Below are 26441 nucleotides of genomic sequence, written 5' to 3'. Positions count from 1 at the left end.
GGCAAGTCCATGCTTACCATCCACTGACCCATATCAAATTCTCTCAGGATAAGCAAGCTGAAAACTACACAAGTGTAAAAGCTTAATAAGGACTTAATTAATGTACACAACTAAAAGTATGATGTGTAGGATCAACAGCAGATTTCTAGATGGAATAAAGTTCATACAGAATTGAGCTGCACACTGTCTATTATGCCACTTTTAAAATTAAAATACATCCAAGAACCTGGACCTAAAAGTTGTAAATAATGGATATTCCAGGGTGCAAAGAACCTCTTGCTCATTTTGGTTGCATGTTATGAAAATGCATGTAGCTTCTTTGTAAGTAAATAGTGTGGAGCAGTTAAAATGATTATATTTGGTTTTAAACTTGTTCTTATGAATAAAATTTTACAGGAATGGGATTTTTATCTCAATATACTTACAATGAATTGCTTATTTAAGTGTTATTACCTTTAATAGATAGTATCTATGAATTTTCAGATAGCCATTGTTATTTTCATATTACCTGGGAAGTTCTTGTAGTGCAATTTTAGTATTAAGTGTAGATTACAAATTCAAGATGTGAAACTAGTGACAAAGTGATCACAATTAAACTGTATTAATAATGGAAAGTGAAATATCTACAATCACAATCAAAGATGCACCCAGATATGTACATGCATTCTAATTCATTTACAGCTAGAAATTATTCCACTGCAAAAGACAACAAGAATGACTCTTACTAGGGAGTAATAGTTTAATTTCTAGTTTAATTTCAGGGGTTTTTACCTTGTGCAAATAGTATTGTAATATAATTTTTATGCTTATAGCTCATTTTATATTTTAACTTTATTTTTCCCTAGGAACCCACTGTTATTTCAGCAATGAAGATTTCCACAAAGCAGGTACTATGTGCACAAATGTTAAATCACTTTCAAATATTTATTGGTCTCTGTCTTCTAGAGACAGTAACTTGGCAGTCAGCAGAGACATATTAATTGCAGCAGCAGCATCATCCTATCCCTTTACATAAACAGCAGTAGTTTCTCAGGAAAATGTGACATCCAACAGAGACACGAAAAGCCTAGTTTATGTTACTTACTGGTAAGGTGGAAACTAAACACAAACTAACCAGTTGTCTGGTGGCTCTCTAGAAACAAAAATTAAAAATTCACATTATAGAATGCTTCCATGACAGAGAAACTGTTAAAAAGGAGTGGCCAAACTTGGTCCCTTTCTTTAATGGGACTAGTTCCAGTCGCTGTAGAATAGTCTGGTGCAAAATGCAGATGGTGGAAGGAAAGGATGGAATTGAGACATCCTCCTGTCTTTCTGTCCTATGCCCATTCTATCCCGGATGTGCGTCATTCAGCTTTAACAAAAGATCAACAAATCTGATGCAGTCCAAATTTTCCATGGCCTTCTGGTTCAGTGATGTGGTTAGGATGAGGGTTTCAGGCTCCAAAATTTGTATTTCCTACTTTCTGTTCAGTACAGTAATAACTAACTGCTTATATAAGAGATATGTATTATAAAACCAGACCATAACTAAAATCAACTGAACTTCTTGATGGATAGAGGTAAATTTTTGTCTGACTTACAGTAAAGGTGATTCCTGCATTTCTAAGCGAGTTTGTGAAGCAGTTGATAAATGATGTGGTTGAGTGAAGAACATTGGTTTGCAGCCCAAGAATGAAGTGGGTATTAGGGGCCTATCTTCCAGTTTTGCCTGGAATTAGGTGGATGGATCCCAGCCACTGTCATTTCCTGTCTCAGGAGTCTGAGACATAAAATTTAACTTTTTTTTTTTTTTTTCATACATATGCTGATCTGGAGGCTAATTTGGTAAATATAAGGAATTTGTTTTCATTAATGTCATTGTCAGGAAAGAGGAGATTTGGTATTACTTTCAGGACTAGATGCACTAAAAATTATGCACATTATAAGTAAAACTTAGTTAATTCTTCTACCTCACTCTATAAATTATTAAACAGAAGTTGAATTCATTCTGTAATGGACAGAGCCCAATACTGTATTTGAAATGCTGCATATTTAACTCTGAATTCACTGTCTCTAGGAAAGTTGTCTGAAAGCAATCATGTATTTGACAGAAAATGTTTGGGGGGGACACAGTTCTAACAGTTTACCACCTAAACCAGCAAAAATGGCAGGACAAAGAAAAAGGTACTATTGAATACTGGGATATTTAAAAACAGACCTGTCAAGTTGTATATATGTTCACATCATACCAAAATGCTCTGCTTTGGATTATTTTTATAAGTACATTCCCTCAAAGCAGCCAATCACATTTGAAAATTGACCATGCATTTCCATATAGCTTTTTCTCTGAAGCATCTTTAGTTATTCAGGAGAGATTACAATTTTCCCTGAGTTTTCTGAAAACAAATTTACACTGCTAAAATTGTCTAAAGCTAAAAAAGAGCATAAACCACAAGTTATTCAGGCAGAGTAAAACTCATGAAAAATCAACCAGCCTCAGGCTAAAAATGACAGAATCATGATACACTATGACAAGCTTTTGGCAGTATGTATGAAATAAGTATATGGCAACATGTTTCCATTTTACATTTATGATTTTAAAATACTGTAGTTCTATAACTCAAACACTTTACTCATTGTGTTCTGATAAGCAGGGTGGTTTTCGTATAAACAGCACGATAATTCCATGCGTTGTGGAAAGCCAGAGTATGAAATGTAAATAGTAAAACCAGCATGTTCTATTGAATGCTTTAAAAATAATCACTTAGTTTTGTTTTTTCACTAACAAATCTTTCATCCAATTATAAAAACATGGTACAGGGAGTTTCTCCTTATTTCTAATTATTTTACTACTCTGGTTGTTCAAAGCTACCTCTTTTGCCATCATGCCAACATGTTATGTTACAAATTACTCTTCCTAAAGACCAAAATCTACAAATTATTCAGGAGTGGAACTTAGCTTAAGTTTTAAATTATATTAAAGTCTAAAGCTCCTGTCTCTCTCTCTCTCTCTCTCTGAGTATGCATTTGGCCCTTGAGCAAAATTTGAGTAAGGAAATTTAGATTTTATGTGCAAGACTAAGCCTTAATATGTTCTTTCTCCACTCTGCTGTCTTTAACTCACAGGAATTATGTCTATATTTTCTCACTGAAGCTACACATTCCTCCTGATTGTGTTCAGAGCCCTAGGCTTGTGTAACCTTATCACTTAAACAGTTTATGCTTCGTTAGCAATAGACACAAACCTTCAGAGAATCCTTGAGCCACTGCAACACCCTTCAGCTGCCCCAGCTCACAGTTCTGTGGGAGACACGGTACCACTTGGCTTTGAGGTGAAGGTGCCACGTGAAGCTCCATAATTTTTTCCTTACAAACATGGAAGCAGGCCAAAAATCAGGCCTGGGTTTCAATCAAAGGTGGCTTTTTGCAGAGCAACCTCTCACCTCTTTCTCTGGGTCAGCTTTGTGATGCTCCTTCAAAAAGCAGTTGGATTTCTGGTGGCATGGGAAAAGGACAAGGAGATCCTCAGCTGAACGGGCCAAGGCCTTGTCTGGTGAATTGTTACAAAGAGCCTTATTTCTCTTGTATAAGGTTTTCAAGCAAATGCAAGGAAGACACCTTCAGAAATATCTTAGTGACTACTTTTATAGAATATTTCACCAAGTACTGAGTTTTATTCAGAGATTTCTGTCCATAGTGGGCATATAGAAAGGATGAGCTCAAAATGAATCAAAATGAATGTATCATTGAAAGAGTATGCTGTACCATTCTGCATTGCTTCTCAAGACATTAAATTAATCAAATGGTACTTGAATCTCATGCTCCCTAAAGTTCCTTTAAAAATTCTGCTTAAGTTCTTCTCGTAAGCATTACATTATTCCCATTCTGTTATCCCTTTGTCTGACTTTGTTTAGGTAAAGACTGCTGATTTGGGTAGCACTGTGGGGCCAATGGAAACCACTGGATTGCTTAAAATATTAAAAATATTAGTCTCCTCAGATTTTCTTGAGTCCTAATACTGCAAGAATTTTTAGAGGCCAACTTTTTTTTTTTTTTTTTTTTTGACTCTCTCATTTGATCTAAAAATCTCATTCATTAAATTAACAATGTCTTGGAAGAGCTGGCTGAAAAGGCAGTTTGACTGTGGTATGGCAAAGTAAGGTCAGACCATTGATGCAAAGGATTCTATTTCTATTTTCTGAATTTCATACTGCCTGGACTTTTTTTATTGTTAGTGTCCAGAATAATGATCACCAGCTGGAGTCTAAAACCATGATTAGAAGAGCAGCAAACAAGGCAGCAGCCTTAAAGCTGTGCAGCACCTGAAACATATGCTACAGTTCACTGACTGAACTATGAACTTACCTACAAGGAATATAGTTTTTAAGTAACCCTATTTTGGTATATTTTTTTTTTCTTATGTTTCTAGTAATTTTTTAATTCTAAAGACATTTATTAGAAATCAGGGAGGGGATTATTGCAAAATGAAATTGGTTACAGAGGTACATAGGAAACCATTACACCATTCTTTATTTTCCCATGAGTATCCTCTGGGTTGATTTTTATATTAGTTGCACCACACGTTCCTACATGCTTACACAGATATTAATGCCCCAATTACACAGGACTCAGATCAATACCATCTGGACATTTAAGATACTTAACTGAAGCTCTAATTTGACCTATGCTGCCTTCATAATCAGTAAAGAGAAGAGGCTTCCCTTGAGAAGCAGTTAGGTCACCTAAGATTTGAATTGCTGCTCTTTTTACTGCAGGATGGGCCCCTAAGGTGGGTACTTGATTAAGTCACTTCAGCTAGAGAAGCAGGTCATCATGTCTGTTGGCTGTCACCTCTTCCCACTGCTACAACACTGACTAGGACGTGTGTGTACAGTTCAGGCTTTGTGTAAAGCCCTGAGTGGTCAGAGATTTTTGCCTGGAGAATGTGGGTTTACAACCCAGCTATGAAACCATAATAGATGGAAGCAGCTGCTTAGAAAGGATTTAGTTTTCAATTTGCCAGTGAATTTTCCTTTGGGGGCTTTCCTTGTCATATTTTCCTTGAGAAAATACCAGTGTTTATATAAATGCACGGGATGTTTCTGTTACAATTAATATGTCTGTATAAACTGCCAAGCTGCTGTCTCTGAAAGAAGTTAGCACAACCTCTTATGAGTGTTTTTGGTGTTGCTATCTCCTGTTATCTGGTGCTCATTATGTCTAGTATGTAGGTGACCACAGCCATCTTCCCTCCCTGAATTCTGAGAAAATGGTGCCTCTGGGACATTGCAACACAGGAGATGAAGAATTTTGATAACATTTCTTGAAATCCTATTTTTTCATATCACCTTTATGTTTTCAAAGAAAGAAAAATTAATGCAAATTTATATTTCCTTCATGGGACTTCCTGGAGTAGGACCTTGAAGAAAGGTATTCATTGGTCCACTGTGGGTGCTGAGTGACAAGGTTTGATAGCAAAACATAGTGTTTCCAAACCAGAAGGATTATGCCCTTGAATTTTTGTGTATCTATTTAGTGTTCCCCTAGTTTTGCATCCCACTAATACTTGTTTTCTTTGTGAATTATTCCTAATCTCAAATATCTCTCTTTGGACTTTCACATGGGATCAGAAGTTCAGTTTTCTCATATCCCTCTGGGGGCCAGCTTCCCTAGTGGACCACATGAATTTGATATCAGAGAGGAAATTGAGAGAGACAAGATATTCTGTTGTGATGCCATGCAAGGCTGTTTTTCATTTTGCATGCATGGTTTTTTATTTACTTCTGCATTTGAACTGCATCTTCTACTCAACATTTGTTTTTATCCAAAATAAAACAAAATCTCTCCCCTCCTTAAATATATGTTCCAGTTAAATCATGTGGCTTACAGAAAAGAGTACAATACATTCCAATACATTGGAATTACCAGACATGCAAAGAGGTGCATGCATAGCAGCACTTCCAAACTGAAATACTGTAGCATCACTCTGAAACAATTTACTTCTGGTTTCCCCTCACATACATAAATTGAGGTAATACTTAGGAAATTTATGTTGAAGTTTTTCTTTTTGTTCAAATTCAAAAGCATGTTCTCTGCTGTGTCCTGTCACTAACTGTAGTGTTTTCCCAGTGTGAGAATCTGAATACAAAAGGAAAAATTTAAGAGTTCTTTAATTTTCTTACTGTTTAGGGAACCCACCAAGAGTTTAGTGAAAAAATAAAAGTTTTTCATGTTTGATTTTTTTTTGCCCTGGGGACAATTCTGTTCTCATTCCTTTAGCATACATCAGGATCATGATCCTTTATTGTATTTGAAGTGATCCTAACAGATGATTATATAACATTTTTATGCTTTCATAGAAAAAGAAAATTGTAATTTGCAATATTTTTTGAACTTTTTTTTTTTTTTTTTTTTACTTTTACAACAGCAACAGCTCTACATTGGCTCAGCCACTGGAGTTTCACAGCTTCCTTTACACCGCTGTGATGTGTATGGAAAAGCTTGTGCTGAGTGTTGCCTTGCAAGGGACCCTTACTGTGCCTGGGATGGCTCCTCCTGCTCACGTTACTTCCCCACTGCTAAGAGGTAGGGACAGTTCTGGGTGTCTGCATGGTTTGCTGTTTGTTTTAACTCATGGTCTCAATATGACCAGAGGGCTTTGGCGATTTTTCAGGGGATGGTTAAGTGGAGCCCTTTCTCTTCCAAGGAAAACATCATTGTGGGAGCTATATGCAATATGAAGTCTTGGTTGATTTAAAGTGACCACTGCTACTTCTTGGGCTGGCTCAAAAAGCTCCTGTAAGAAAACATTCAGACAAGAGTTGTGTCTGAAATTAACTCCTAACTTTATATTCCTTGGTAAACAGCAAAAAGAAAAATATTCATTTTCTCTAACATGAGGTGGGGGCTCAAAATCAAAAAAAAAAAATCACTGCTTGCCCAAGTAAATCATCCTGCATCTTCATGAATTCTGATTCAAGAGAAATATTTCTATAATATTTGGACATTGATAGAAAATTATCTTTTTTAGTGATACATAACATTATTGTTATTATTCAAAAGTACAGTTTTTATGTTCTGTGTCCATGAGCTGCCAGATCAGAACAACCAGTTTTACAGTCCCTCTGCACTGATGCTAGAGGCTTTGCAATGCAGATGTTGGTGTAAAGCTGACTCCACAAGTCAAAAACATCAATTTTGTTAAAAATGTACAAGTCTAGTTGCCTGATCTGATGGTTTAGAGTACTAATTTCTTTGCCTCCCTTTATCTTTGGAACTCTTTCTCTAAAAGTACACAAGCTAGTTACTAAAGAGATCCTGGCTATTGAAGTAGAAATTAGGAATAACTGGATAGGTAAACATTTGCAAATAGAAGCAGACATTGGTGTAGTTTGAGATTCCCTTGATAAATTGAGTAAAATGATAAAAAAGTGCTCACATTAATTTGAATATGCCAGACATCCTTCTCTGGAAGGGGAGGTAAAGGAGAGGGAATGATGAGATTTTCAAGGAGAGTCTAAAAGATTGATTTGTTCTGAAAAGTTTTTAGTATTAGAAATCAATATGGTTGAGTACTGCCTCTGAGTTCAAGGAGACAGTAAGATCAGTAGTCACTGAATCACTGCTTTCTGCTACTTCCCTGCTACTCTTCATCCCTGAAACTCATCTTTTCTCAGCATTCCAAGCACACGTTCCTATTCCCAGCCAATCCCAAGATCCATAGAGCACATCATCCTGTCATTCCTGTGCTTACACTGGTGAAAGAAACAGGGCTCTTTATCTTTTCCTTATCTCTCCAACTTACTGGTGCAGATGGAGCTCACTTGCCATCGGGGGTAAAGTGATGGGACCTCTACTTACAGGGATTACAGGGTGGGGGTTACTGGGTTGCACAGCTACAGGAAATCTTGGGGTAGAGAATTTACTTTTCTGGAGGCCTCTGTGAAAGAAAAAGTGCTGGGAAGCTGGGATCCGAAAGATGCATAAGGAAAGCTCCTGTCTCTGCCATTTCCCCCAGTTTTCCCTGGGCAGCAGCAGCAGAGTAGAGATCTGTGTTACAGGGAGAGAGGATCCTCTGATCACCTGGTCCCTGCTGTACATTGCCTCAAGCCAGCTCAGAATGCATCGATGACAAAATCAGCAATGCTGGAAACAGCTTAAATGTGAATATTTTCCTAATAATAAAACCTTGTAATTTTAGGTTCCAGAAATATTGGGAAAATAGATTCCTGAGGCAATTGTACAGATGCTTTACTAATAGCTGAGTTTAGGGTTTGGGGTTTTGTTTTGTTTTTTTTTTAATGAGATTTCATAAGCCATGATTTTATTTGCTTTACCTTCTTTGTGTATTTTACAAGTCAAAATGACAGTTCAGAGCTCCTGTAGTGTGACCACTTCACTTTACCCCACGCAGATGTGTTCTGGTTCATATTTCATAAATCATTTTGTTGATACAATGGTGATATGTGCGACATTTTCCTGAGATTCCAACTAAACATTTCATTCAGACTCCATTGACAGTAATATGAGTCTTTCCACAGACTTCTTTTTTACAAGTTGTATCCTAAAAATATGCTGTTTCAAAATTTAGGAAAGGGTAGCAAAATTTTATGGTTCTTTATATCTTGGGTTTGATTTTATCATTGGTAATGAGTATTGTGAAGATAGTGGAAACTATGATTCGTACTTCTTTTAATCATGTATCATTCTTAGAAGACTCCTTCTTACTAAAGTATGCTAAGATGTCCTAAATCATAGTTTTAAAAAAGTTTTTATTTAGAAAAATATATAAAAATGCTCATTTAACTTATTTTCTTTTTTTTTAAGAAAGCAAGCTTTTGCTTTACTTCTCGTAATTAGTTTCAGGTTTGATGTTTCAGTAGCTTTCAGTGGAAAAGAGTATGGTTAAAGTTTCAGGCAAGAGGACTCAGCTGAGCAGTTGTGTCTCTGTGAGAACTCCTGGTATGTGCTGATGCTGGCTGTTAGTGGAAGCCTGCAAATAGGGCTGGTGTAAAGAGAGATGGTCTCTGCTGCAGAACAATGGCTTTTAAAAATGTGGGCTGTTGTCACAAGGGAGTGACCAACAGGGCATTTTACAAGGCTACTTGACTTTTGCATATCCGTTGCTGGATACCATAATCTGAAATCGCAGCATTGTTCAGCAGCCTAATCCTCTTTGTTCTCTTCTAATTTTGCAAGCCCTCAGGCTTTCTCCGATTCCTAAAGTAAAGTACTTACACTTGAAACACATCTTTGTTTGCCTCCTTTTTTTCTTTCTTTTTCATATGAAACGCTTTTCTTTGGCTCAGCTGAATTTTGTGTCACAGCTATTTAAACAAAACTAGGAGCAGACAAAGAGAACAACACATGCAAAACAAAACTCTATTAAAAAGCTGTCTTCAATGAAATACAATTTTTTTTAGCACAGATCAATATGTTTTTCAAAAGAGCCAGTAGAATACAAACTGGGAGAAGAATATACTGTGTTAAAAACTTGAATAGGAAGATGCAATCAAAGGTAGAATTCAGACCAAAGCTACAAAAGATAGACATTTCAAAATCTTCCTTTTCCAGTTTTTATTTTGTTTTTTCTAAAGACAAAACCATTTCCAACAGTTTTGTAAAAGGTTTTATCAGAAATGTTTTGGTGAAATCCATGGTGGCTTAAATTATATATGCTTTTTAATTTAGATTTTGTAGAAAGTCCAACATTTCAGCATTCTTTCAAAGCCACCCTTAATCTGAAGGGTTCACCTGAATCTTAACATTTCATCTAAAAGATGCTGCAGTATTCAAAATATTCTGTACTTGCACAAGTGTGTACTTTTGATGCATGCAAAACTCTACGGTATGTATTTTAATCCTTCAGCTGTCCGTGTATCTATGAATCAAGTAATGAATTCATCTATGACCAGTATTGCCCACACAGTTAAAATAAACTTCATTTTTTATTTTATTTGGTATTTATTTAATACTAATAATTAGCATTAAACGTTCTTTATTTATTTAGTATCTCGGTACAAGAGTTATGTATTTACCAGTTTCTGAAGACTTCATCTGTTAGAGTAAAGCCTGATTCTACAAAATGGTAATGCACAGAATATAGTAATAACAATATGATTTCCTTCCCAGTGTTATTTAGGTGCACTTGTGACCTCTGTAATTATATAAATGTTCCATTTGTTGCTGTTGAGGGCTGAGAAGGGCACTAACAGATATCAAACGTGATCTTTGCAGGCGCACCAGACGACAAGACATCCGAAATGGGGACCCACTCACCCACTGCTCAGACCTGCAGCATCACAGTGAGTTATGGGCACGACTGAAGTGCAGCTAATTGGAATGTAATTTACAGACTGTGCACAAGTAGGAAACGTGAATGATCTGTTGGTGAAATTGTCTCGAACATCTGCAAAAGATGACTATAATACATCATTATCCCAATTTAGATAGCTTACAATGGCCTGGATCAGACACTGTAGTCTATTTGGGTTTGTGATTTTTGGATTTTTTTTTTCCTTCAGCTAAACAGTTTAAGCATTCTAATTTTCCTACTTCTCATCCCTGATAATATCACACCATCACACTAGGCATATTATATCAGAAAATAATTCTATTTCCTTCATGACATCAAGAAATATGTCCATGATGCTGTACATAGTTTGCATAAGATGGTAACCAAGTCAAATTACAAACCAAATGAGTTTGTAACTATTTTGGCAAAATAAGGAGTGACCTTTGTTGTAGGTCTCACACTTAAAGCTCTGAAGATCGGGATGTTCTTACAGCAGGCATGTACCCATGTGCTTTCAGCATGGGTTTTCTTAGACATATTTTGGTTTGCTTTTTTTTGTCAGCTGTTTCATTTTCACAGTGTATTGATCAGCCTTCTTTCTTGACTTGTTTGACTGAAAAACTTCTCACAGTTACTAATTTGTTGCCAAACTTTTCAAAAGACCTTCACTTAGAAAATTAAAAATGTCCATTTTGCTGTAAGTGAAATTGCATTAGACAATGCTTCCCTCTGCTGGAAAAATGTGATTCCTCATGGTTGTGGCACATTTACAGGAACTTTTCGCACAGAATATTCTGAGTTTGAAGGGACCCATCAAGTCCAGCTCTTAACAGAATGACCCATACAGGGATTCTCAACCCCTCAACCCTGGTGTTTTTAGCACCATGCTCCAACCAACTGACCTAATCTCAGGGTTAAACCACTGTGAAAAATAAGGAGGTAACTGAAAATGGAGATGCCTCAAAACCCTCTTATCCTTCCAGTCCATGTAATAGCAAAAATGATAAATAGTCCTAAATTTTACCTTTGTGTTAGCTATAATTCACTACCAATATGTTTCACTAATAGTTTATCTTCATTTCAATCATTTGAAACTCACAACTGAGATTACTATAGCTTTTCTTTTTACTGCTGATTGTCAGACTCAGGCCAAGTTACCCAGAGGGAAAAAGGAGTTTTAAAAGTTCTTGAATAGACTGTGGTCAGTATGTAGTTGTCACATTTTGAGAATTCATGAATGTACAACTGGTTTAGATTTGAACTTAGTGAATTGTGACTCGTAGAAAGCTCACAAATTTCCCATTGCATGATATCAAGTATTACTTAGACAGTGAAGATAAGACCATCCTTATATTGAGAATGAGATCTTCAGTTCCACAATAGGAAAGTTTTACCAGGCACTAAACATTGATTTTCATACCAGCAGAAGAACTTCTTAGCTTTACATTTTTAGTCCCTGAACATTTTATTCCTGAGCAAAACTATGAACTGGTCTACCACAGGTCTGTTCATTTTAATGTTCTATAACTGTTGCTAGCTGTGCTTTATTCAACTCTAGGTCTGTTCTTTATTTTCATAGATGAAAAAAGCATTTCAAAACACTTTGGGTTTTTGTCTTCCCATATTTGATAAGCATATTTGTCTGAAAAGATACTTTCTGTCCAAAGGGAAGAGAATAATCCAGTTTCACAGTAATCCAGAAATGCAGTTTTTTCATTAATACAGTCATGAGAACTCAAGGTCTGGACAAAATTACTATATGTCAGAACTGATCAAAAGGAGTTTTAATACAGCTTTGCCAATATGAGCAGGGCAAGTATGAAACAAGATAAGACAGCATTAGAAGGATCACTAATTTACAAAAAATAATGAGGGAATGCAGTTCTGAATCCTAGATTCAAGGATGCACTGTCATAATGAATAGTTTAGATTGGTCTTAAAAGAAATTTTCTCTCAATCACTTGAGTTGTAAATCTATTACATTTTCTTATATTTATTTGTCATTTACACATGATCATGCGTAGTACAATGACTGTATGGCCTATAAATTGCCTATGTCAGCTTATTCTGAGTTCTTTCCTTGTTTGTGTCTAGTAGTTCCCTGGACAACAGATGAAGAATTGGGTTTGTCTATAGCCAAAAAAAGCCTCAAAAATAATTTACTCCTTGTCTACAGATTCATTTGCAGGGAATGCCAATTCATTCTCCATGTGAACCAAGAAAACAATGAAAAAAGAACACTGTCATAATGTATAACTTTTAAAGACATTGCAGAAACCAACTTTGCAATCAGTCTGAAACAATAATATTTTTAATAAGGTTTATGTAGCATTTTCAGTTGCTCTTTGGTGCAAATGTATAAAAAGTACAAAATGACTGCACAGCAACATTAGAGGGAGCTGAGGATCCTTCACTGTACAGTCGTTTGCCTAGACATTAATGTTTAAATCTAAAAGCATGGTCACCTTTTTGGCAGCTAAAGGAGAATTTTTGTTTAAGTGTAACATACTAAAGCTATCAAGAAAAAGTCAAGCTTGGGGTTTTTTGAAGAAGAACTTGTTAAAGAAGAGGTAGAGGTACTTATTTTTTTTGCATGATTTATCCCAGAGGAAGTTCAAAGAATCACTCTGAATTAAACTCTATTGTGAGATTCATTCATCTGCAAAGCAATCTTGGTATAAGTACTTAGCCTTTCATAGTTCTTCAGTTATGTCAGAAATTATGTACTTAAAGGATATTTATCAGGGTAGTAAACTGATACTGCTGTTGGGTTCATTTTGGGAATTACTGCTTTCAGACCGGATTTTGGGCTGAATTTCATTACCAACTTCATGACTCCTATAATTTTCTAATTCCTCCAGCTGCTTTTCTGAACAACTCAGACTTTCATTCTTCCATCCAGTCTCTTCAGCTTCTCAGTCCCAATGCTGCACCCTGATCCTGTGATTATTCCATCACTGCTTACTTTCTTGCGCTCCATGTGCTCAATATTACATAAACTTTATAGACATTTCTGGACCTGCCTTCTGCTCCTTCAAGTCATGGAAATGGAAACTGAAGGATCTCTAAAAGGCTTCCTCTCTCATTGTGTGTCACCCATATTGTGTTTTCTGCAGCTGTGAAGAAACGTAAAGAGGACTTCACCCACTTTCTATGGTGTTCTCTAACAGACTAAAATGTCATAGACCAGATCCAAGAAAATATAAGTTTGAAATGGTGTCAGAGTGCACAGTTTCTAAAAAAACAAATTACTAGCTTCTTAGATGCTAAGAACACTCTAGGTACCTAAGTTTTCCTGCAGAAATTTCTCTATATACTTAAAAATATGCTGCTACTTTTCTTTTGTATGCTGTTACTTTTCTTTGGTAAAAGCCCTATGGCTTTTACCAAACCTGGTTTTGTCCTTTATATTGATATTTATGATTTAGAAAACTGCCTCCCCTGGATCTAATGAGAACAGTATAACATATGCTCTGCCCCTGTATGAATCACTTGAACTAAACTATGTTCAGAAAAATATAATGAAATGGAGCTGCAAGCCCCCTAATGAGTAATCTGCTGTTTAAATCATCTCTTTAGGATGCTGGAGATGAGGACCCGAAGTTCACTTAGGCTTAGAAATTTGACTTGATATTCCTACTTCCAATACAAAATACCCGAACTGTCAGATTGCTGTTTTTGAAGATGGGCCATTCTGCAATTGCAATTCAGGGAGTCTGGGAGGGGAATTGAGACAGAGTATGCTTCCTAGGGTGAAATCCCTGTGTTTCCATCCTTCACTATGGGAGTCTGTAAATCAGTATTTCACAGAAACACATCACTGGAGCAATAACATATGTGTCCCAGGCTATAAAAGGGGATATTTTCTACTAGGTGTTTTGTGCAGAAAGCCTGTATATGCTGTCTGTTGTGGATGCCAGTTCAGATATCAAACAGCTTCTCTCTGAGGATATCTGACTACCTGCTCAGACATGTGAATTTTGTTCCTTAATTAGAGAATCTAACTGAAAGAGAAGAGTTCAGAACATCAGTCACCCATTCACAGTGTTAAATCTGGACCCATCAGTTATCATTTCCAGTCTTTATCTTATAATTTCTCACTTTATTCAGTTAATCTCTTCACATACTTCCAGTTCCTCTGTTTCAATGACACAAATTCACCTGTGCTCTATCTCAGACCTCACCACCTTGGCTATATTCTATTCCAGCTGTTTTACCCTTCTCTTGCTCCTTTGCTTTCTAATTCATTCCTCCACTGATCCCTATCTTCCTAACCCATAGTTGTACTGACATTCTTCATGGGAATGTGATTTATGAGAGATGTCATAAAAGTTGTTTAACTCTGTTTTTAGTAGAACACCCCACTCACTTGGTTAAAAAGTCCATATTCCACAATCCAGCAGAGGAAGGCAAGCAAACCCATTTCCTATTTGTTTCGTGTTAATAGGCCATTTGATGATTTCTGAGAACTGGGCAAGCACCAGTCCTTATTCTGCTTCACATCCTTTCTGCCATCCTTTCTCAGGGGTGCCAATCATTATTGAAAGTCATATGTGATTCTGTACCAGGGTAGGCTAGGAGCTCAATTTTACTTTTACCTTAGTCACAGTCATCTAGCAAACAGCCTGTGTTTGCTAAACAACATGGCCAGTAGGAGAAAGGCACAGTTGGGAGCAAAGAAAACTGGACAAAGGATTTCTCTGACGGGGTTTTAAATAGACATAATATTCCTGTTAAAGCATATCAAAACTTGTTCCTTAAAGATTTCCAGTGCTAAAAATCAAATGTGAAAAATGGAAAGAAAGACAAAGAATGGCAAGGAGTCAGGAAACCCCATGAGATCAACACAGTGTTAAACAGCCTACCCACCCCTTCCTCCTCGTCTACTCTTCAGGATTATTGTTCTGTTGCCACTTAAGTCCACACCAGCATTTTAAAGAGCTAAGGTGGAGAGTTGAAACACGATGCCTTAAAGCCTCTGCGGTATTGGAGAAGAATCAAATACCATGTTAGTCCTATAGCAATGTGATATTTCTAGCAAGTTGATGAATATCTTGAAACATTGTTGTTACAAAAGGAAGTAATTTATTTAACTTTCTTTTTCCCCTCCCATAATGACTGCTTTATTAACCTCATTACCATAAATTATATCAGTATGAGAGGAAATGATTAATTGAAGATTGTTTCCTCAAAAACATTATTCCTGGTCATTAACAGCTTCAGCAAACTGTAGTGCCATATAATCTAAACACATTATGCTACTTTTAAATAGCCTCATGTTTTATTATTTTGCTCTAAAGCATTACGACCATAGAGTCCAGGAGGCATTGTTACAAACATTCTGCAACTACACCCTGAGTTTTCTCATTTCACATACAGTTTGCTATTACAAATTCTTGTCGTGTCCTAGATGTTTTCCCTGATGAATAATAATGAGGCTTACACAAAATTTCACAATTAAATTCATTAACTTCACATACTGAGATGCTAACAGCTGTTAGGATTTAAAATACAATTAAAAAAAAAACAACAAACAGTTAACCAAAAAACCTACCATGGTTTATAAAGATAGAGGTGTTGATGGAGATTTTTCAAATGGTATAATGGTATGGGGGAAGCTTTTTTAAAGTTTTGATCTTTAAACATTTTAAACAAGCCCAAAATCTAAACAAAAAAAAATTACTTAGCAATTAAGGGTTGGTTTCCTGGTAATTTTTTTTTTTTCCTTTTTTCTTTCATGCTTTACAGATAACCCAAGTGGTCAGGTCCTGGAGGAAAAGATTATCTATGGAGTAGAGAATAGCAGCACTTTCCTTGAGTGCAGTCCAAAATCTCAGCGTGCCGTAGTCTACTGGCAATTCCAGAAGCAAAATGATGATCGCAAAGAAGAGGTACAGCAGGAAAAAAAAAAAGAGATGCAACCACTTTTCTCTCTAAAGACAGACTTCATTCTGAGTCTTTCCCAGAATAATTTTAGTCGAGCAGCACTTCTCTGGAATACATGATTTCCATTGTTCTTCAGCATATTCTCAGTCTTATTACCATAAAATCCTGTAAGCTCCCTAATAGGTTTTACAGATTGTTACAGCAGCAAGCATTCACATCCTCTCCTTGCTCAGACTCCCTGCAAAACACACTGGCTTGCATAAGAGATACCAGAAACAGAAAAAGGTAGCATTCTGTCACCTGAGATATCATACAAAGATTCTACAAACTTAAATATCACAAAGGCCTTAAAATTGCCTTTGAGAAAAAGCTTAACTGCTTTCCCCTAATCATTGTTTGACTGAAGAGCAGTCTAGCATGTGCTCCATGCCCTGAGACTTTACTGCAGGTAACAGAGTCAGAATGAAGAACTGAGAACTGTAGTGGACACAAGAGTATGAAAATTTTATTTTCATCAGAAGCAGTATTCATAAAGGCAGAAACACTTATTTTCCCTGCTGGCATTACACTAAGCTGATACTTTCTTTTTCTCCTCTTGTCACCAACATTCTTATGTTATTAATCACCCAAGTTTTCAAGTTGTGTCAAGCCAGGTCACACGTATCTTAAGAGAACAATCTACTCCGGTAGGTAGAGAGGTCAAGCTAAGGAATAAAAACTTTTTTTGTTGCATTGAAATATTTGTAAGTATACATAAATATATTTAAAGTATGTTCAGAATAGTTACATTAGCTGCTTTAAATATTTTTGTTTTATTTGCATAAGTAGTAAATTATTAAGAATTTATTCTCGGTGAGAAAACAGGAAACAGGTTTGTGCCCTTTCTGTCCGTAGCAACCTGCTTTCAGAGAATGAAGTTACATTCTGGATATTAATTAATTCAGAAAAAAACAGTATTTTGAACAGCTGCTTTTGGATATTATAATTTCAATTCAATTATAAATATTATATAATTGAAATTTGATCCTTAGTTGCTTGTTTGTAAATTTTCAACTTAGGCAGAACCCACTTCTGTGCATGAGGGTGTTTGTAGTAAGGAACAATAGGAAAACAAAGAACCTCTCCTGCAGATGGATCTAGATTTGACTAAAAGATAGTGGGGAATGAGACCTCAGTAACACAGCCAAATGAATCCATGTTGCTCTGCTGATTACAGGCTCAGATCTTCTGTAATCTTTCCAGCAACTCCATCTGACATAGCTGAAACAGATCTTTGTTCAGCAGGAGTAGTTAATAAGGAGTAAATTCCTAATTCCCCAAACTCTTGCATTATATCAGTTTTTCCAAAATATTTGAGCCTTTCACGATAACAGAAGACTGGCAAAGGGTTTTCCATTTTTTTGGATTTGGGAATTCTTGGCCAAGTCTTACCAGTTAAAAGGAGCAATAATAAAGAAGGAGCATGGTTCGAGGACAGTGTGGCACATATATGAAAAATAACTATTGAAATTACCACTTTTTCCCAATACAGATAAAAGTGAATGATCACATGATCCGGACAGAACAGGGCCTATTGCTACGAAGTCTTCACCGGAGAGACTCTGGTGTTTATTTTTGCCATGCTGTGGAGCACGGCTTCATGCAAACCTTGCTGAAGGTGACCCTTGAAGTGATCGATAACGACCACCTGGAAGAGCTGCTCCATAAAGAAGAAGATGGTGATGGCTCCAAGATGAAGGATGCGACCAACAGCATGACCCCCAGCCAAAAGATCTGGTACAGAGACTTCATGCAGCTGATCAACCACCCCAATCTCAACACAATGGATGAGTTCTGTGAGCAGGTTTGGAAAAGAGACCGCAAACAGCGCCGGCAAAGGCCTGCCAATGCGCAGGTGAACACAAATAAGTGGAAGCACCTACAAGAGAATAAAAAAGGTAGAAACAGGAGGACCCATGAATTTGAGAGGGCACCACGTAGTGTCTGAGCTACATTACCTCTAGGAACCTCATCCAAGTAGAAACTTGTATAGACAGATAACTGGAAAAAAATGCAATATTCATGAACTTTTTCATGGCATTATGTGGATGTTTACAAGAGTGGAAAGTTCAAACAGTTTCCACTAGATTTAAATAAAATCCATTTCTAACTTTCCTGGCAAGTCCTTCCTCTCTGCTCTGATTCTAAGACCAGAAAGACCAGAGTTTCAAGGATGATAACTCGCCTGGACCTAGCTTACTGCTCAAAAACTTCTGCAAGCATTCAGCAGGCAAGTTTTGCTTTCTCTTTTGATGGAGATATAAAGAAAATGCTGTATTTCATGCTGTCATCTTACAGAAGAGAAAAACAAGCCCCACCTTTCATCATCAGCACTACCATTTCTAGACTCATATAAAACTGCATGAACTCATTAAGCTGATGAACGTCTAAACACGTGATTGGACACAAGGATTTTGTTCTTGTTTTGTCTACCAGTTCTCCTGTTTATATGTACTAGAAGAAGAAAATCAATATTGAATGAGATTGATTGTGGAAATCTGAACAACATAAGCCATCCATCATCTGGAAGAAAAAAAAATGTGGAGTACACTGGCCTACTACTGATGACTTCTTACAGCTTTGATCTAAAGATGTATTTTATTAAAAGTATAATTTAAATGTACCATGAAAAAATATGCAGCAAACATTAACTCCCTTCTAAAATAGATTAGACTTTTTGTCTTAGAAATGTTGTACTTTCTAATTATTGGTTTAGAGGAAAAAAGATAACTTCCAATTATGACTGCTTTACTCTCTTGTTTGGGAAAACTTCCAGGGGAGCTGGTCACACTGCAGTTAGCCTCTCCCCTGTCAGTAATCTATATGACACCTAACTTCAAAGCAATTTTAAAACTAAGCTATTTTAACATGAAAGTCACTGTATAGCATGGAAGTATTCTGCATTCTGTTTCTCTAAGTATGGTATTTGAAATTATTCGACTTGTATAATACCTTGCTATAGTTTGAACCAATGAAGAGGAGAGCATTGATTTTCAGTTGTATATTTTTTTTAATTAAAAAAAACAAATAGCATTAAAATACCCTCTGCTAATTACACTCTTGCTTTCTTGGTTCGTATTTGTGAATGCTAATATTTAAATACTGATGCTCATAGACTGTCATATATCCATGAGCAAAGCTCACATTCAGTTTAAGGAGTTGTGTTCCCAGCTCTGTGGTAGGGATTTTCCCACACTACTGACTCTCAGTGCTCTGTTCTTTCTGTGGGCCAGATCACCGAAATGCAAAGAAACAGCACTAGGCCACTTAAATAACAACCCCAAAGCCAGCTCCCTGTTTTAAGATCTGAGGGACAGTTTTATCTGAGGGTGAAATCTGCTGAAGTAGTGATTTGGTGAAGTTCAGCTTAATATTAGTTTATACTAACAGAAAATTTGGTCCTGCACTTCTGTCTGATTCTATATACAGGAGAGCAACAGGGTAAAACAGACAATGCACTTGCATCATGAGTGTCAGTTTAGGGTTATAAGTTGTGGATTTATTCACCTCAGCACAGATGTGCCTTTGGTCCCCAGTTCTATGGTGTCCAGTTCTTTTGAGATCATCTTTCTCCGGCCTCCCATATTTTACCTTGGTAGAGTCTGTAAATGACATGATTTCACGTAATGTCATTGTGGGGAAAATTACTAGAACAAAATCCTTAGTTTGCTAAAGGAGCTTTTATATAAAATTGTATCTGCACTGATGACTGATCTGTTTTGTTGTTATTCACTCTGTGGTATTTAATTTATCAATTTATTGCTACACTATCAATAAACCTTATCAGATACAATAAAACACAACTGCTGCGACAGCATCTCTCACAATGTGCCCCAGTCTCCTTGCCACTCAGTAATTCATGTATCCTTCTGCTTAGTGAAGCCTTGGCTTCTTGCCTCCACAGAAATTGGATTTGCACGAACAGCCGAGTTACTCCAGTCTCCTTTGAATTCTTTGGAGGGGATGAACTTGCAGGATTTTTTTGTCATTTAATTCTTTAGGAAAAAAAACAAAAACAAAACAAAACATTGAATAGGCTAGGACAAGGCTGTAGGGCCATGATTTAAGAAAGCACTTGGGAATTTATTTTTAATGCAGCTTTAAGTCTCTCTTGTGTTTAACCTGACTTTTGTGAACTTCAGTATGTTAGTAAATTCCCATTATTTCATGATGTGCTGAATGTGGAGGAATTAAAACATATGTTCAATTATGTGATTTTCTGTAAAGAAGTATTAATTTTTCAGCTCAGCTTATGGTTAATTTCTGAGCACTCTTGTCAAGTGAATTATTTAATTTTAATCACAGAACATTCTTTAGCCTTTTGTGAAGGGCAGTTGTTTACCATCTAGTTACTACAATACTCTTTTTTACAAAGGAAAACAGTTTTAAAATGAACCTCAGAGAATTCAGTGGGAAAAATACAGATTGATTTGAATAGATTCCAAATCACTTTTCCTTTTTTACAGATTCATGGAATTGCTATGTAACTTTTTTTCTCTTCCATGTTCATAGCAACTGGTTCTATAGCAACTGGCTACAAAAAAAATGAACCAGAACCATCCTTTTTCACAACTCCTGAAGAGGAAACAAATAAAGTCAGAATTCTAAGGTATGTTTTTCTATACTGAGAAAGTTAACCTGTGGGAACAAAATTACAGAAGTTGCAACATTTTTACCATGACTAGGCAGTCTCATTGAACAATTGATATGATTCTATCTTATGAACTTCAACCCAGTCCTCACTGACATGAGTAGTCTTGTTTAAGTTTTTGTATTTGTTTATGTAAAGAAGAGGGAAAAAATCAAGCCAACAGTGGAAACTTTTGATTTTTAGGTTCGTGTTATGGTCAAGTTGAAGCAACATTTAATACTGATGTGAAATGAACTTTTTTTCAAAAAGCATAGGCCTTAATGAATTAATGTATAGAAAGATGCCCTGCAGCTTCAGTAAGATTCATAACCCCATTTATGTCATTAAAGTGACATAAACTTTGAAAATAAAGTTTAAAATGGTATTTCTGTAAATTGCCAATAAAACCCTCTAAACCTCTAGTTACAGACTTTAGAAAAAGTTGTGTTTAAGCTGGAGAGAAATAAAGGATTTCATTTATAACCAGAAAGATATATTTTCAATTGTTTTAAGATATCCATCTGCAACAAACAAAAATATATTGAATCTTATTCTTACTCATTTACTCTTTGCACTTGCACAGATCACTGAAATGGGAATTTGTTCTATGGCTCCTAAAAACTGTATGGTTACATTAAACTATAACATCAAACTGAGAAAATGTGCATCTTTGCAAAACAAAGTTAAATCTTCATGACCCAATAAAGTCACTATGTAAAAAAATTAAATTAAATGCATGTGAATGCGCATTTACTGTTCTTTTTTATGTATTATTTAGTGAATATCAATGATATGTGTTTAATAGTTCAGTTTTTGCTACCTACACATTAGTCAAAAGAGATGTAAATATTTTTGACTAGATAAGGAGGTACAGTGTAAAGTACTGTTATCTAGAGGTACTCCATTTTGGTGTGTTCAGAAAAATACTAAAATGCAAGATTTTGCCACAAAGGTTATAAGGTGGTTTATTTTCTATATCAGTGTCCGAGTTATGCGCTTATTCTTTAAACGCATTCCTCACTGCGTAGTAAATAATTCCACTTCTGTATTTATCACTTCAATTCAGATGGGAACTAAAAAACTGGAGAGAAAGTGTAATGAAACTGCTGCTGTAAATTATTTCTTTTAGCATGTATTCAGTTGTTAAATAAACATTTCTTCCAAATATTTGAAGTTCAGTGTCTTGACTGTTTACACAGAAATGTGCCCTGTAACCTTCATGAGCATATGGAGTGCATTGTTGCCAATATAATGCTATCAATGTGTATGAGCTCTGTTTATAAGGCCAGAAGGATTGCTATTTGTATTAATGGCTTTTTTTGTTTCTTTTTTGAAGACTACAAACTAATAAGCCTGAAATGAAAGGCATGAACTTATCTTCAGCCTATCTTTTGGCACAGCTGCCGAGCTTGTGCGGATAGAGGCACACATATACACACCCCCATGCTCCACTCTGCCCAAGAACCAAACTGTAAATCAGCCTGGAAGCCACATGAATATGAGCAAGTTGCTGTACTTGATGAAATTTCACTCTGTGCAATGCTAATGGCTTAGGACAGCTATGCTGCTTCCCTTTGGAAACTGGCTTGCACAGAGAGCAAATGGAATAAATCAGGTTCTGTCTGTTACCAACATACCCTTGTATCCTTAGGTAAACTTAGCAGCTGTTTGGAAGTGCTTAGGGGCTCCATCTAAAAGTAATATTCTGTGGCACTAAGCATTGTGCAAACAGCTAATAAGACGAGTGGCTGTTCTGGAAAGCATGAAGTTTAAATACACCAGGCAAGAAGGAAGGAGGGAGGAAAGTATTGTTATTTCCATTTGGCACATAAAGGATTGAAGAATCAACCAGTAGTACTGAGCCCTCACTAATCCATTCAGCCTCACCCGTGCTCCTTCCTGTAGAGCAAGGATTGAGGAGTCTGGTTGAAAAGGATGCTGTAAGGATATTTTAATGGTAATACTACTGTTTTCTGAAAATGGAAATAAGCCTCTAGCAACAGCCAAGCAACTCAGTGGGTTTCAAAAGATGCTGCAAATACTAAATGGACAAAATTAATATGGCAAGCCATGAATCTGCTAATTGAAAAAGTGGTAATTTTGTATTTCTGTGACCAGCACATGGCTTATAAATACAGAGGAATACCCTTGTTTCTGGATGCAGCCACACTGTCCTTTGCTAGAATTCTCTGCAGAGCACAGCTAAAACGGATGTCCTCTGTTATTGCTCTGTCCAGTGCCAGGAGCATACAATGCCTAGGGACCACCTTCAATGACAAGGAATGGGAAGAAATAAGAAACATTTCAGATTTTATGCTTATATATTCTTATATACAAATGCACAGATAGGTAGATATACATTTAAACAGCCAGGTTTCACTGAGATTAAATCCTCCTTTCTCTGAAAGATTTGATGCCCTAGATGTAATTCCAGTACATCTCTGAATGTTTGGCAACTTCAGCTATAAATTGTTATAAATGTTTCCTCTGTGAAGACTGAAACACACTATTTTGTTTCCCTACAGGTCACATTCACTGAGCTCCCCATCAAACATCCATTTAATGGCAGGCAAAGTTATGATGTTTTTTTCCAAAGCATAAAACAAAGGGACTATTATCCCTAGAATGCTCAGTAACAGAATGCAAGATGAACACAGTATTAGTGCCTCAGCCAGCTTCTTTGCTCCCCATAAATACTTGCATGAAAGGTTGGAGTAGCTTCATAGGAAAACTAGGAACTGTGGAGAAAAACCTTATTTGGGACCTTTTTATCCCGGAATTTATAAAAAGTTGACATTTGGGAGAACCTGAGAATGAACTGAGCTAAATCCCAAAGCTCTAGTGAAGCAGTATCCAAACTCAAAAGGTTTCTCTTCGGTTAAGAAAGCAAACTCCCATTTCTCTCTTAGCAATTTTTCACCCCTCAGAAAATGGGATTCTGTTTGCCTCAATATTAACCCAGAGTCGTTACATGGTTTCTACAGTCCTTGTTGAAGATTACTTCTTTCTTTGACATACCTGGGGAAACCCATTTTTGATGACCAGCCCTCCTTGAGTAGCTCCAGTCAAATTATTGTGCCAGGTACTCTTGTGACATCTCTTAATACTAGGCCTAAAAAGGTCCCATTCTCATGCACAGGTATAAAATCAGGCCTTAGTGGGCAGCAAAAAACAGGTCTTCATTGAGCTATGAGGTACCATGCAAGAAGATTCCTGTCAGGAAGTTTTAAGGGATGGAGTTTCTGGTATGGGGGCAGTAAGGGGTCTCTGAGGACCTGCCAGGACCTGACCCCCACATCCAGGACAGGGCAAGGAGACAGGTGGGACAGCTCTAGCCCCTGGCTTCAGGCACATCTCCTGAGCATCAACCCCCAGGTGGATCTGGCTTGACACAGCCCATGGGCAGGGTTGTGTGGGATTGGAGATGGAATCCTGCTGCCTCTCTGGGGCAGGCACTGAGTGCCAGGGGCTGCAGTTGGGTCTGGGGCAGGGTGGGATGAGCCCTGGAGTGGGCTGGGTCATTGGGGCTCCTGAGTTCAGTCAGGTGAACCTAGTTCTTGTAGCCAAGGAGGTCCAAACACCCTTCCTGAATTGCTTTTAATCACCCAAGGTCACTTATCTTCCACATTCAGAGTCAGTTCTCTGCCTTCTGAAAGCCTGGGATAATCCAACAGTATTGGAACAGCACAATTTGCTTCCAATTTGATTGGCTGTTTAGTTGATGTTGAAATAAAAACATAAATGTACACCACACAATTACTAAGAATTAATGTGCACGGGATTATAACACTTTAATCAGAGATGACCTTGTGAAAATAAAGATCTGGCCTTCTCCCCACATGTGAGCCTGCCAGGTCTGACCGTGCTCAGCCACATTCCACAGAGCTGCATCTGAGGCACCTGGGACAGGTTTTGAAGGATTAATCTGATTTCATGAGCAGGCCCAATAGTTTTTCAGGCCATTCCACCTTACAGCCTGGTGTAAATTAAATCTGATGCTGTGTCCTGGGAAAAAGCCTCTTCTCTACACCTCTCAACATGGGGTACCCCTGCACCCTTTTATGCTGTATCCAAATATATTGTATTCATTTCTCTGTGAGTTTCGTGGTCATCTTTTCTTGTAAGGATGTTAACATGAATTATGATTGCTTATGCAGACGCAAATGGAGATGCATGTTTCTGCATGGAAAAAGGATAAAAATACTATGGTAATTCTGTTAGATCTACTATAAGTAAATATCAATAATTGAACTTCTTGTTTCTTGCTATAGCTGCAGACAGGAGAGGAAAAGAGCAGACAAAAAATATACAGACATTTCAGCTATGTTTTGCAATCATCATTTCCTTAAGCCCTTAAGTTTCATATGTCACTTTTTTTCTGGGCTTGTAGCACTACATAGAAAGCAAGCATTGCTACAAACTGCTTTTGCTGAACAATACTACACTGAATAGCTCCATAAATCAGACCAAACAGATGGACTGTGCCAGTTCCTCTGAAGAAGGCTTAACTTACCTCTTCTGTTTGTTAATTTTATTATTATAGGAGGACTACTATTTCTCTTTCTGTAAAGCTTTTGTCAGCACTTTTTTTCTAAAACTATTTTTAGGGCTTTATAATTTTGTCTACAAGTTAAAGATGGTAAGTTATCAGCTTTTAATCAACAAATAATTTTGCAGTACTTTAAAATAAATTGCTAGACTGTGATAAGATCCCATTTTGAAAACAAACGAAAAAAGATTAAAACTTTAGGCATGTCAGGTAGTTTTAGTGACTGCACTGCAAAAAAATTATGAGTGGGGTAAAGCTCAATGAGCATAATGAAAAGCTGCTCACCTCACTGGACTTCGTGTTTGTTTTTGAAACATCTGCGTGGTTATCAGAGGTCCTGAATGAGACAGCAGCTTAAGCACATTCTTCTCTAATTATTTTTTTACTTAATCACACGTAGCTGTTCCTAGGTATGTCCTGGACTAGAACATTTTCTTGCTTCATGTCTGTCTCTTCATTTAAGCTGATTTTTAGTTGCTGTTCTATATGAAGATAATGATGGCTCAATTCTTTCCCCAGTTTAACAGATGTCTGATATCCTGTACAGATGAAAAAGACTGATTGTGCTGTTCTGTATTCTAGAGAGTTAAGGAGAAGTGATGTTTTTTGTTCTGTAGTAGTTGAAATTTAAAGGATGGAACTTACCTGGATCTGTTAGAACACTGTGAAATTTTTCACTGTAATTCCCATTAGTGAAAGACGTGCAAACACCACTCTTATAAACATGCCAATGCTTCTAGAAATCAGCAAGTTGTATTTTTTGTCTTTAATGCTAACCAGTACACTTAGCTAGATCCTCACCCAAATAAATAAAGCTGTGTGCTTCACCACCATTTCTATTGACTGGAATCCGTCAAACAGTCAGGGTACTGAAAAGGTATGAATTCAATCCTTGTGCTATTCACTGTGGCTCAAAATGTTACTTGTGAAAGCTAAACAGTTCAATGCCAGTGTAAAGCAATTGACTATAACAGGGCTTCAAGCTATGAGAAATGTTTCACATATGTGTCTGTGATCTTCACAAGCTGGAGGGCGAGAAACTGCTGAATGTAGAAAAATTA

At 36.8% G+C, this 26441-nt stretch overlaps 1 protein-coding gene across 2 annotated transcripts in view; it reads left to right on the top strand.

The window, feature by feature from the left end:
- SEMA3A (semaphorin 3A) overlaps positions 1–21998 on the top strand; it is a 235031-nt gene extending 213033 nt beyond the window's left edge. For both annotated transcript variants that reach the window (XM_088054859.1, XM_014255194.2), the window contains 5 exons: positions 846–887; positions 6410–6567; positions 10219–10286; positions 16025–16167; positions 17694–21998. In XM_088054859.1, coding sequence (XP_087910985.1) covers positions 846–887; positions 6410–6567; positions 10219–10286; positions 16025–16167; positions 17694–18149 — 867 coding nt within the window. In that variant the 3' untranslated portion in view covers positions 18150–21998. The remainder of the gene's footprint in view (positions 1–845; positions 888–6409; positions 6568–10218; positions 10287–16024; positions 16168–17693) is intronic.
- Positions 21999–26441: the final 4443 nt, after the last annotated feature.

This window comes from Pseudopodoces humilis, chromosome 5, assembly GCF_049639895.1.
Source record: "Pseudopodoces humilis isolate 2021_Gansu_Grassland_sample_001 chromosome 5, ASM4963989v1, whole genome shotgun sequence".
NCBI classification, from domain to species: domain Eukaryota; kingdom Metazoa; phylum Chordata; class Aves; order Passeriformes; family Paridae; genus Pseudopodoces; species Pseudopodoces humilis.
The sequence above is the reverse complement of the archived record's forward strand: the minus strand, read 5'-3'. Positions and strand labels throughout refer to the sequence as shown.